General features: G+C 43.1%; 1 protein-coding gene across 15 annotated transcripts in view; it reads left to right on the top strand.

Moving 5' to 3' along the window:
* hecw2a (HECT, C2 and WW domain containing E3 ubiquitin protein ligase 2a) overlaps positions 1-11,043 on the top strand; it is a 49,806-nt gene extending 38,763 nt beyond the window's left edge. For all 15 annotated transcript variants that reach the window (XM_069197137.1, XM_015358764.2, XM_015358765.2 and 12 more), the window contains 14 exons: positions 40-142; positions 469-565; positions 851-934; positions 1,188-1,297; positions 4,857-4,977; positions 5,284-5,397; positions 6,050-6,202; positions 6,604-6,702; positions 7,430-7,559; positions 7,783-7,929; positions 8,307-8,421; positions 8,659-8,744; positions 8,998-9,110; positions 9,237-11,043. In XM_069197137.1, the coding sequence (XP_069053238.1) occupies positions 40-142; positions 469-565; positions 851-934; positions 1,188-1,297; positions 4,857-4,977; positions 5,284-5,397; positions 6,050-6,202; positions 6,604-6,702; positions 7,430-7,559; positions 7,783-7,929; positions 8,307-8,421; positions 8,659-8,744; positions 8,998-9,110; positions 9,237-9,348 (1,584 nt within the window). In that variant the 3' untranslated portion in view covers positions 9,349-11,043. The remainder of the gene's footprint in view (positions 1-39; positions 143-468; positions 566-850; positions 935-1,187; positions 1,298-4,856; positions 4,978-5,283; positions 5,398-6,049; positions 6,203-6,603; positions 6,703-7,429; positions 7,560-7,782; positions 7,930-8,306; positions 8,422-8,658; positions 8,745-8,997; positions 9,111-9,236) is intronic.
* Positions 11,044-12,616: the final 1,573 nt, after the last annotated feature.

Raw genomic sequence — 12,616 nt, 5'->3', positions numbered from 1 at the left:
GGGAGGTATTAAGCTCGGCGGTTCTGTGCTGTTTTCCAGGTGGGTGATGATTCCCGGCACTCTGGCCCACCCGTTCTCCCTCGTCCCTCCAGCACCTTCAACACAGTTAGTCGCAGCCAGTACCAGGACATGGTGCCTGTCGGTGGGTATGACACCAGTTTGCCCTCACACACGGGCCCACTCACATTTTACCGCACTGACATGTGAGCAGATTCTGAGAGAAGCCTGCCCCACTGCCAACCCTACCACAACCAAATTTACCCCACAGTGGTGCTATCCTACTCTCTGCTGTTCCCCACTTTGCCACTCTGTACCACACATAGTGAGGTATGGGATTTAAAGTTAATTATGTAAAAAAAGACACTTTATCCTCCAGACCAGTAAGACTGAAAAATGCCTAGGCCTGTGTTTCCGGTGGGTGGGTGTGGTGTGTCTGTGTCTGACCCCTGGCTCTATTTCCCGTTGCAGCTTATAATGACAAGATTGTGGCATTTTTGCGGCAACCCAACATCTTCGAAATCCTGCAGGAAAGGCAGCCAGAGCTCATCAGGAACCACTCGCTCAGGTGACACCTTTTCCTTAATCTCGGTTTCTCTGTTTCACTCCTTGCCTCCATGCTTCTCCTTACCTTTCCTCTCTATCCCGTCTCTCTTCTTCCATCTTCCTTCTCCTGCATCCCACTCTCTCGCTCTTCCACCCTCTCCACTCCCTTCCATTTCCTGCCTCTTCTCCCTTCCAGTGTGTGTGCGGACAGAGACAGCTCGAGCTTGTGTTTGTTCAGATAGACGGCGCGAGCGCGTCGGCTGTGCTTCTGTGTTCAGTGATACAGTGGCTGTGTCCGTCTCTTCAGGGAGAAGGTGCAGTTTATCCGCAGTGAGGGTGCCCCTGGCCTTGCCCGGCTTTCCAGTGATGCTGACCTTGTCATGTTGCTAAGGTTAGTCGGGGGAGTAGGGGTCACTGTGGGCTGAACAAAGGCTCATTGAGGTTGATCTGATCTTTCTAGAATCTACTCATGGCCTGCTGGAAGGAAACAACGATCCTAAGAAACCATTAAAGGGTCAGAGATGTTTCTCTGGGGTCATGACAGAACTGTAATGAAACAGCCAAATAGACCTGTATGGAAAAGAAAATGTGAGGTTTCAGTTGTTACTTCTCTGTCTTATACGTCCTTTACTTTCTCAACACAGCTTGTTTGAAGAGGAAGTGATGTCATACGTACCACCCCATGCCTTACTGCACGCCAGCTATTGTCAGTCCCCACGGGGCTCGCCCGTCTCTTCCCCCCAGAACTCTCCAGGTGGGTCTTCCTGCACTCATTCACCTGAGGAGAGACCTTTTTACTGTATTTATATTGCTTCATTTTTTAATTCTATTCTTTGATTTTTTGCATTGCTTTTTGCTCTACAATTCCAATGAAAATAGTGTCTTACCCCCCTTTCCTGTCTCACTCACTCCCCCATGTTATTCAGCCTTTCCCTTATTGCTAACGTGGTACACTTTCCTTATCTACCCTCACTCGGTCTCAGTCAAGTTTCTACCCTTTACATTGTTTTTTCGTGGATATGTTGGATGCAGTAAGTCTCAGGAAAGGGTCCCTTCCTATATTTAATATGCTAAATGATTCTTTGAGATGAAAGATGCTATATAAATGCAATTAATTATTTATTCATTGGTATAATTAAATCCTCCACCCTTTCAATCGCCTTTTCTTCACCAGATTTATTCACTTGCAGTCTGTTTCTATAGTCCCCGGGCCCAGCTGTGCCCAAACTGTAGTATTGTAATAGCAAGGTAAACAGATTTAGCTAAGGCAAAGAGGTGTCATGTCTCTCCCACTCTGCCTGTCTCTCTCAGATTCAATTGTGGAAGAGCTCTTATTGGCCTAACAAGATTAGTCATTTTGCCAAAGGAAATTGGCCCAGCACAAAACATATCTCTCTGCCTTTTAATATATTTGTCGCTCCTCGCCTCTCTCCTTCTATCTCCTCTTGCTGATCTGCAGCCTTGGCATGTCTTCTACTGTATATCAAATCCTCAGATTTCAGTAGCAGTTGTGTAAAATTCCTTTATACACCTCATATCATATTGACCAAACACACCTATGCACTGAGTACAGTATGTACAGTGCCTTGCGAAAGTATTCGGCCCCCTTGAACTTTTCAACCTTTTGCCACATTTCAGGCTTCAAACATAAAGATATAAATTTTTTATTTTATGTGAAGAATCACCAACAAGTGGGACACAATTGTGAAGTGGAACGAAATCTATTGGATTTTTAAAACTTTTTTAACTAATAAAAAAATGAAAAGTGGGGCGTGCAAAATTATTCGGCCCCTTTACTTTCAGTGCAGCAAACTCACTCCAGAAGTTCAGCGAGGATCTCTGAATGATCCAATGTTGTCCTAAATGACTGATGGTGATAAATAGAATCCACCTGTGTGTAATCAAGTCTCTGTATAAATGCACCTGCTCTGTGATAGTCTCAAGGTTCTGTTGAAAGCGCAGAGAGCATCATGAAGACCAAGGAACACACCAGGCAGGTCCGTAATACTGTTGTGGAGAAGTTTAAAGCCGGATTTGGATACAAAAAGATTTCCCAAGCTTCAAACATCCCAAGGAGCACTGTGCAAGCGATCATCTTGAAATGGAAGGAGTATCAGACCACTGCAAATCTACCAAGACCTGGCCGTCCCTCTAAACTTTCAGCTCAGACAAGGAGAAGACTGATCAGAGATGCAGCCAAGAGGTCCATGATCACTCTGGATGAACTGCAGAGAACTACAGCTGAGGTGGGAGAGTCTGTCCATAGGACAACAATCAGTCTTACACTGCACAAATCTGGCCTTTATGGAAGAGTGGCAAGAAGAAAGCCATTTCTCAAAGATATCCATAAAAAGTCTCGTCTAAAGTTTGCCACAAGCCACCTGGGAGACACCCCAAACATGTGGAAGAAGGTGCTCTGGTCAGATGAAACCAAAATCGAACTTTTTGGCCACAATGCAAAACGATATGTTTGGCGTAAAAGCAACACAGCTCATCACCCTCAACACACCATCCCCACTGTCAAACATGGTGGTGGCAGCATCATGGTTTGGGCCTGCTTTTCTTCAGCAGGGACAGGGAAGATGGTTAAAATTGAGGGGAAGATGGATGCAGCCAAATACAGGACCATTCTGGATGAAAACCTGTTGGAGTCTGCAAAAGACCTGAAACTGGGACGGAGATTTATTTTCCAACAAGACAATGATCCCAAACATACAGCAAAATCTACAAAGGAATGGTTCACAAATAAACGTATCCAGGTGTTTGAATGGCCAAGTCAAAGTCCAGACCTGAATCCAATCGAGAATCTGTGGAAAGAGCTGAAAACTGCTGTTCACAAACGCTCTACATCCAACCTCACTGAGCTCGAGCTGTTTTGCAAGGAAGAATGGGCAAGAATTTCAGTCTCTCGATGTGCAAAACTGATAGAGACATACCCCAAGTGACTTGCAGCTGTAATCGCAGCAAAAGGTGGCTCTACAAAGTATTAACGCAAGGGGGCCGAATAATTTTGCACGCCCCACTTTTCATTTTTTTATTAGTTAAAAAAGTTTCAAAAATCCAATAGCTTTCGTTCCACTTCACAATTGTGACCCACTTGTTGGTGATTCTTCACATAAAATAAAAAATTTATATCTTTATGTTTGAAGCCTGAAATGTGGCAAAAGGTTGAAAAGTTCAAGGGGGCCGAATACTTTCGCAAGGCACTGTATATGTTGGGTCTCGATATCTGTAAATTTAACATTTGGGAATCTGCTTATTCACGATTTAGTCTGCGGAAGGGGTCTTGTGTGAACATGAAAGTTGAGCTGAAGGTTGCAATGCAAAAGACTAGGATCCTGAGACGAATTTAGCTAGTGAGAGAGCCTCTTGCTGCCTCCTGCCTAAGTTCTCACTGCCTAGTACACATCACAACATGGTCTTGTATTTATGTTGCAAGAAACGCCCCCGGTTCTGTGTTGGCAGCATGGGGAATGACAGGCTGGAGATGACTTTGCAGGTTTTTTCTGACTGTTTTTTCCCATTTCAATCCAGTGAGGTACATTAATTTCAGAGGCAGAGAAAGTGCATGAGGGATGCAGAGGAGGCATTCATGTTTATTTTAACTGATTATTACTATATGTTTGTGAATACTGTTGTTTAGTTGATCAATGTTGTTTAAATTAACTTAAAGCCAATGAATAAGTACTTACTTTCTCTTATAAGTGTGGGCTACTTATATCTTTGGACCACATGTGCTATATTCTGTGCTACATTATACGACAGTGTAGGGGTGGACTTGATTATATGCGAATGTGCCTGTTTCTGATGGTTCTCTGCAACCAACCCCTTATGAATAAGACTACTGTATGTGCACTGTAAATGTATACTGCATATAAAGGTGTAAGAGGTGTAGTTTGTCAGACGTAATTATGTGCGTTGATAGTCTATTGCTGATTGATGTCGATATATTAAATCCAAGCAAATATTTTTTCAGTACAAATGAATTAGATTATGATTTCCAATGTTTTTATAAGAATGATTTATAATATGAAGGTGTAATGTGTTGAATTTTTCTCCCTTCTTTCTCTGATGTCTTCCAGTTTTTATTGTGTTGAGAATGACCTCGTTTCACTATACTAATTAAAACAGAACAGCTCTGCCAAAACTCCCTGAGAGACAAAAGACTTCCCTTCTCCTGCTTACACTTCACTTTGTCAAGAACAAGAACTCACTCTTTAACCTTCTCTTTTTCCTCTCTCTGTGTTTTTTTTTTTCTTCCTGCACGCCCACTTTGTCCTTCCTCCCTCCACCTCCTTCTCTTTATCTCTCAGGTACTCAGCGAGCAAATGCCCGAGCCCCTGCTCCTTACAAACGGGACTTTGAGGCCAAACTGCGCAACTTCTACCGCAAGCTGGAGACCAAGGGCTATGGGCAGGGCCCAGGGAAACTGAAGTAAGTATGTGGGCAAGAGGACAGTGCCGTGACATAATTCATGTAGATATATTAAAGGCAAGGAAATATGAATGGTAGTGAAAAGATCTTGGTTTAGCATATCATATTACAGAGCACATTTATTGTGATTTAGCTCATCTTGTCTCCATGGTGGGGTCTGGCGTTCTTGCACCAGAGAGGAGTGCCACCACTGCCCCTTCTAGCAGCAACCTGACTTTCTAGCGATGAGTCCTGTGCAAGTGATGGTGTCTCTCTTTCCCTCTCTCCCTTACTCCACCACTTGCTCTCCCCCTCTCTCTGCCACAGACTGATTATCCGCAGGGATCATCTCCTAGAAGACGCCTTTAACCAGATCATGGGCTACTCCCGCAAGGACCTGCAGAGGAACAAACTCTATGTAACCTTTGTAGGAGAGGAGGGGTAGGATGCACTCCTCTGCACTGATACACAGCTATCCACAGTGTATAACACTGAATAAACACACTTGCACTCTAAAGTACTGTTATTGAGGTGGACATATTCTGTCATTTTATAAACCTAGTAAGTCATTCACATGTACTTCTAATTTGGAGCCTTTCTAAAAGATTTTGAAGTTTACATTAAAAGAAGTAAAATATAGCCTTAAATACCAATATGTGAGTACTGTAACTATTAGCATCCGTTGCGTTTTTATTGTCTCTCTGTAAACTGTCTACTGTATATTGTAGCTGTAGGAAACCTTAGGCAATGTTTACTAGCTGTGGGATTATTCTATGCAGGAATAAACATATACATTACACTGTCACTTGTTTTCTGAAAGATGATTATATAGTTTGTGGAATTCAATAATGTCAAAAGACATTTCCAATTGGGAGTATCTAGAAAATTCTGTATGACAGAATATCAGAATAAATGTGTCAAAAACATGTTTCCAAAAAACTGCTGAAACTCCTTTGCTTGTATAAATGTACCAATAGATACATACTCTTGGATAACATGCAAAAACACTGCTGTACACACCCTGATATTCATACTGATATAATTGTCCTGACCTATGGCCTTTGACCTCTGATCTGCTATATGCATGTTTCAGGCTGGATTACAGTGGCCCATCGCGAGAGTTCTTTTTCCTTGTGTCCCGGGAGCTATTCAACCCCTACTACGGCCTGTTTGAATACTCTGCCAATGACACCTACACAGTGCAGATCAGCCCCATGTCTGCCTTCGTTGACAACCACCACGAGTGGTTAGTTTTCATCCACTGCGTATGTGTGTCCTCTGAATGAATGTACAGCAGCAGGGTGACTTTCAAGACTACTTGCCCCATATTTATGTTCCTTTCTCACTCATTAAATGTATCAGCTAATTTGATCGAATTATTTTTAAATAGAAAACCTGTGGTATTTCTTGCTACATCTGCCACTGTGTAGTTTTACATTTACGTTTTGGAAAATTGGAGGAACAACATTCGACCCTTGAACAAATTGTCTTCAATGTCAGCCTGTGAGTGTGTACGCTTGTGCACAATGAGAGTGTTTGCAGTGTGCTATGGTTGTGCTCCATGTCTATAAGTGTGCTGTGTGTTGTGTTTAGCTATACTGTGTATCAGTGTCTCAGTACTGTGTGACAAGTCTGTCTCCCTTTCAGGTTCCGGTTCAGTGGGCGTATTCTGGGCCTGGCCCTGATTCACCAGTACCTGCTGGATGCCTTCTTCACCCGACCCTTCTACAAGGGGCTTCTCAGGATGTAAGTACTGCCACTAGTGTTTTAACATTTATCACCTCCCCATGACAGTGTTGGCACTCACACAGTGGGGAACAGACCACACGTTTCTCAACAAAGGATCCTGTAATGAAATCCATGAAATATTAATTGAATCCAGAATTGAGGTTACGTACATTTACAGTAAGCCAAATCAGTTGCATTAATGAAAGCAATTCATTTAGTTTAAGTCGGTTCTGGCTAGTGCACCTGGTGAGGTGTAAGGGGTATGTCTTCGTTGACAACCACCATGATTGATCAGTTTTCATCCAATGTATATGTGTGCTCTCTGACTGAAATGGAAAGTATGTAAAGTGTATGTAAAACTGTATGTAAAATATTGATTATATTGAGTCCTTTACCCTGCAAGCCTACAGTCTGGGATATCCATTTTCTATTATTCAGGCACTGGAGGATATGCTTTTATTTCTGGATTGTATTTCTGTTCTAATCTGATTTTCTGATCTAGACTGTTCTTCTCCTCTGGATTGAAGCAGTTATTATTTTAACTGCTAATACAGCTTGGATACATACTTAACTGCTTGGATACATTATGACTGTATCCAAGCCTTTAGTCATGGAGGACTGGACGTTAAGTTGTCATGGAAGCCTGGAGGGCTGTGGCTCTCTAGGAGCAGTAGTAATGAGAGTGCTGTATATCAGAGAGAGTATAGCTGTGTTCATTGTCCTTTGTCATTTTTCATTGTCCCAGCCCATGTGACCTCAGTGACCTGGAATACCTTGATGAGGAGTTCCACCAGAGCCTGCAGTGGATGAAGGATAATGACATCAATGACATGTTGGATCTCACCTTCACCGTCAACGAGGAGGTCTTTGGGCAGGTCGGTCTCCCTCCAACTGGCACAGACAGACGGCAAAAAACACGCCAACTAAAGGTTTACCAGGATGTATCGACTCCATGCATTTTGTGACATTGCAGTTGCAGTTTGTGCTGTTAGATGTTATAATAATTGAAGGCCAATAATCATTTTCAAGATCTCCCTTTTTTAAGGGTGGAGTTAATTGTTTCCTCTGTGTGTTTCCTCCCTGTGTGTTTCTGCACAGATCACAGAGCGAGAGCTGAAGCCGGGCGGCGCCAATATCCCTGTATCGGAGAAGAACAAGAAGGAGTACATTGAGCGCATGGTGAAGTGGCGTATCGAGAGGGGCGTGGTACAGCAGACTGAGAGCCTGGTCCGTGGCTTCTATGAGGTAGTATATTGCCTCCCGCTTTCAGTACACTGCCCACCCCCATAGATGTAATAATGTTTATGTTGATTAAGCCATAGACATAATATAACGGTTTGTCTCTGTCATTAATGAAGAGAGTGATACTTCTATAATACAAATAGTCAAAATGATGATGCCACTGTAACAATGGCGACAGTAACTGATACAGCAGCAATAGTACCAACTATATTATTACAGTAGGTAGCAGTACATGCTACTGTACATAGTAACAGTGATAGTGCCATATTAACAATGGAGGTACTATCAGTGCTTTAGCTTACCGTTGTGCTGTTGTTGTGTTGGTTGACGTGGTTGATGGTGGTGGTGTGGAGGCTATGGCATTAATGTGGTGATTGCAGGTGGTTGACGCCCGGCTGGTCTCTGTATTCGACGCTCGGGAGCTGGAGTTGGTGATCGCTGGCACTGCAGAGATCGACCTGAGCGACTGGAGAAACAACACTGAGTACAGAGGAGGTGAGGAAAAGAGAAAGAGCAGAGAATGGAAAGAAAGGGAGTGGGAAGGAGTGGAGGAGAGGCCAGGAAGAAGACGGAACGAAGAAGAAGACGGGGGGGTTGGTAATTGTGACCTATTAATAGGGAAGGAAATTGGGTAGTGAGAAAGAGAGACATTGAGGGAAATCGGGTTGATATGTGGGGCGGGGGGGCAGTTCGGAGTGTGTTCTGCAGCTGACTGTGTCTCCCCCTGCACAGGATACCATGACAACCACATAGTGATCAGGTGGTTCTGGGCAGCAGTGGAAAGATTCAACAATGAGCAGCGACTCCGACTGTTACAGGTATAGCGCCACTCACACAGTGCCTTCTGCTGGGCTTCAGGTTATACTTTTCAGAACAAAGAATGACAGATAAGGCAAAAGGCAAAAAATAAGCATAAATAAACTGACATCCTTTGAGATTAATATGAGCCCTAAACCGTACACCTGCTGGTTGCTGTGTTTGTTTTACTAAAAGGTTTGCCTCTCTCCGATCCTTCCTGCCCTTTCAGTCTTTCACTCTTTCCCTCTTTCTGCTCTTCCCTCTTCTCCACAGTTTGTGACTGGCACTTCCAGCATCCCGTACGAAGGCTTCGCATCGCTCCGGGGCAGTAACGGTCCCCGCAGGTTCTGCGTGGAGAAGTGGGGCAAGATCACGTCTCTGCCCAGGTACTGCCTAGTCCTTACACCCACGTTTGTTCGGTTCCCTATGTCTATCTGTCACTTTTCTTTAGAAAATCAAATTAATGAAAAATGTGTGGTCAGACAATAAATACGTCTGTTGTGTCACCACAGAGCTCATACCTGCTTTAACCGTCTGGATCTGCCGCCCTACCCTTCATTTTCTATGCTGTATGAGAAGATGCTGACTGCTGTGGAGGAGACCAGCACCTTCGGTTTGGAGTGATCCCTGCTGTTGGCTCACCTCTGACACCTGACCTCTGGACAACACCCCTGATTCCCCTGGCTACTGGTTACCTCCTTATGCTTGAGAGCTTGGGACATGACACAGTAGAAACACACTGGCAGAGACACACACCTGGTTCCATAAACTGGTATCATAAACATGTACTGTTATGCACTACGCAGGTATACAGACATGAACACATTCACATGCCTAGACATAGCCAAATGTAAACCTCACATACACAGAGAGATTCCCACTCACAAATTCACAGGTGTGTTCATTTCCAAGGGGCTCATTGTCAGTGTGTCTGTGGACTGGGGGAAATCCGGGGCGTCTCCTGTTGAAATTTTTCAGGACACAAGCCATGTGGGACTCCTTCACGGAGACAGAGAACATCTCGCTGGAGTTGATATTGAGGAAAAAGGGAAGGAATTTGCACCCAACCGTCTGCCACCATCAATACTCCCACCCCAAACCCTACCTCCTGTTCTCCAATCGCACTCAATTCCGCCCTCCACCGACCTCAACTTCCGATGGGAGTCAAGGACTAATCTCTCCCGCCAATCACAGGAAGTCAAGCAAAAAAAAAACATTTCTGATAGTATAACAATACAAGAGACTCATGTTTTAATATTTAAAATATGAATTCCAAAGGACGTAACTGCAGAGTTTTCTGAATCAGTGAAGTGATAATAAGCTCTAAGTTCTGGATGTTAGACAAACCCTCTTTTGCAATTGTAGTACAAGAATCGACATGCCCCTGACATTCTGCCTGAGCAGAGACTGTCCTGCAGCACACGGGGATTGTGTAATGTGGTGGGTGTCAGTTTCTCTGTGGTAAAAGTCACTAAGTAACTTAGTGACAAAAGCAAATCAAGGAAAATGAGCCTGTGGTGAAAGAGGGGGTGGTCTGACAGCCCGGAGGGGGCAATTCCTCTAGTCAGTTACAAATACTGACAAACACACGCCATACACACACAGACAAACATGCACACAGTGGTGTTTGACTGCGCTGCAACCCCTTTCTCTTCATTGTGTTTCACAAACGTTAACGGTTCCTCCCACAAACCCCGAGGTAAAATCTGCTGGTCTTCGTTTTAAAACACCTGTACATTGACAGGAATGATCTATCACTAAAAGCACTTTTTTTCTGTACAGTAACTGAAGCACAGGGCAGTTCTTATCAAAAGGTCGACAGTTCACTCTACTGCTGTAGTGCGGGTAGGAATCTGTACTGGGTAATACACTCTCTCCTGGCAAGGCCTGACTCTGCACCATTACTGCCCACGTGTGGTAAACTGTTCATTCTAAGGCCATCTGTTTGTAAAAGATACTCAAGTCAGTTACAGACACCACTGTGAATACACCCTACATGTAGTTAAACAAGTCTGCAGGTTTCGCATGATATGACAATGCTTTTTTAAAAAGGAATTATTTTTGTTTTATTATTATTATTGTTTTTGAAGCAAATTAAGAATGAAGTATCCCTTTATGTTTTTGGCTTATAATCTGTTTCACACACAGCCACACACAAATCAGCAGGCGTACTTGTATACACATGCACTCACACAAACACCCCCACACTTGAAGGTATAATAACCGAACTTTTATTGAATGTGTATATTATGAAACAATCATTTATGAATGCTGTCTGAATGAATGAATTTTGCGAAAAAATAAAAAAAATAAAAATCAGTCTCACTGCCTGGGAGGTGATGAGAGACACTATTTGGAAGGCTTTTCTGGAGGCTGAGAGAGGATGGAGGGAGCTTTCTATCTGTATGCAATTAACAGAATGTATTCTGCCCCTTCTGTGAACACAGCTGCCGGAACTCATCTTGGAAAATGCACCAGTGTGAAAGGGTTTGCATTACTCTGACAATGCTGTCATGAGTGCTTTGTGTTTTATATGCTCTCCTGCATGAGGAAGGAAACCACAAAGAGAAACAAAGCGCATGCTTTTGTATGGGACAGTGTGATGTGTGTGTTGCTACCTGGTTAAGGGGCTGAGGGAATGATCTCACATGATCCATAAGTAAAAGTGCTGTGAGTCAAAGGTCAGACCAGTGTTCGACAGTTAAGTCTCATCTAAGTTCCTGTCTACCTTAATAAACTAGCGGTGACCTACACAGAATCAAGTCAATTCCAAGAGGAAACTGAGCATTCCATATTACTGAATTACTGAACACTTGAACTGTCATAGCATATTTTGCTTTTCAGGAACTCTGATCAATTTCCAGTAAATCAAATGCACACAATTCTTTTTCAATTAAACATAATCCTTCTTACTGCTTCTATGATATTCTCCTTTGACAATCTTTCCTCATGGCTCCTAATGGCTACTCGAAATGAGGTTTCAGCACACTGCCAGATGTTCCCAGGAAAGGCAGCAAATTATTTTTGGGAGTATCAGCACAGCACGGGGACCGTTTGAAGAGAGGGGTTCCAGATACAGTAGATTACAGGGGAAAAAACTGTTCTTTGGAAAAAATCCACTGAGAGGTTTTTCCATTTCCCTGTGTATTAAGTGACAGGGTCTATAGTCGGCTACAAACATGGCTCTAGGATGGTTCTCTCGGAGAACATCCCTGAACTTACTATCCAGCTTAGTGTGTTGATAATACAAGATATGCTGGGGGACCCCTTTACTGTGAAGCGAGCACTGTCTTTTAGGTCTGATTTGAAAATCATCCTTTCTATTACTCCCTTCTCCGTATGCCTCAGAAAGAGCAAAGGGTTAGAAAACAAACAGCCCTAGAGTTGGCTGGGCTGAAGAAGGTCTCCTTAAAATATTGATTTGTTTTGTGTTTAAAACTGGGTTCTTTTAGGTGTACCTTTCAATTTGGCTAATTCCAAGTTTAGAACAGATACCAGGGTGGACTAAGATTGTGTTTAGAGCTCTACATTTTAGACTTCCACTGGTCTCATATTTTAACAGGGTTGGTTAAGGCTTCAAAGTTTAGTCTGAGTTTCTATTTAACCTTAATGAAACTATAATCCGGGTTGGTGCAAGTTTAGCATTAAAATCACAAATGTGTGACAGTTGTGATCAGAACAAAATTCTGTGTATTGTGTCTTAAAGGTGACACTTCAGATTGAAGTTGTTTTAGGACTATAGTCGGATCAAGTCAAGAGTTCATCCGAGTGTCTTGGTTAGGTTGAATCGTTTGTGGGTAACATTGTGGCTGGATAAGCTTAATTTTGGATTTTGGATTTTGGTCTTTATCACTAAACCCCTTCACTTCTGATTATATATTTATTATAAATT

This window comes from Lepisosteus oculatus, chromosome 12 (assembly GCF_040954835.1).
Source record: "Lepisosteus oculatus isolate fLepOcu1 chromosome 12, fLepOcu1.hap2, whole genome shotgun sequence".
Lineage (NCBI taxonomy): Eukaryota > Metazoa > Chordata > Actinopteri > Semionotiformes > Lepisosteidae > Lepisosteus > Lepisosteus oculatus.
This window is presented reverse-complemented; position numbering and strand designations above follow the sequence as displayed.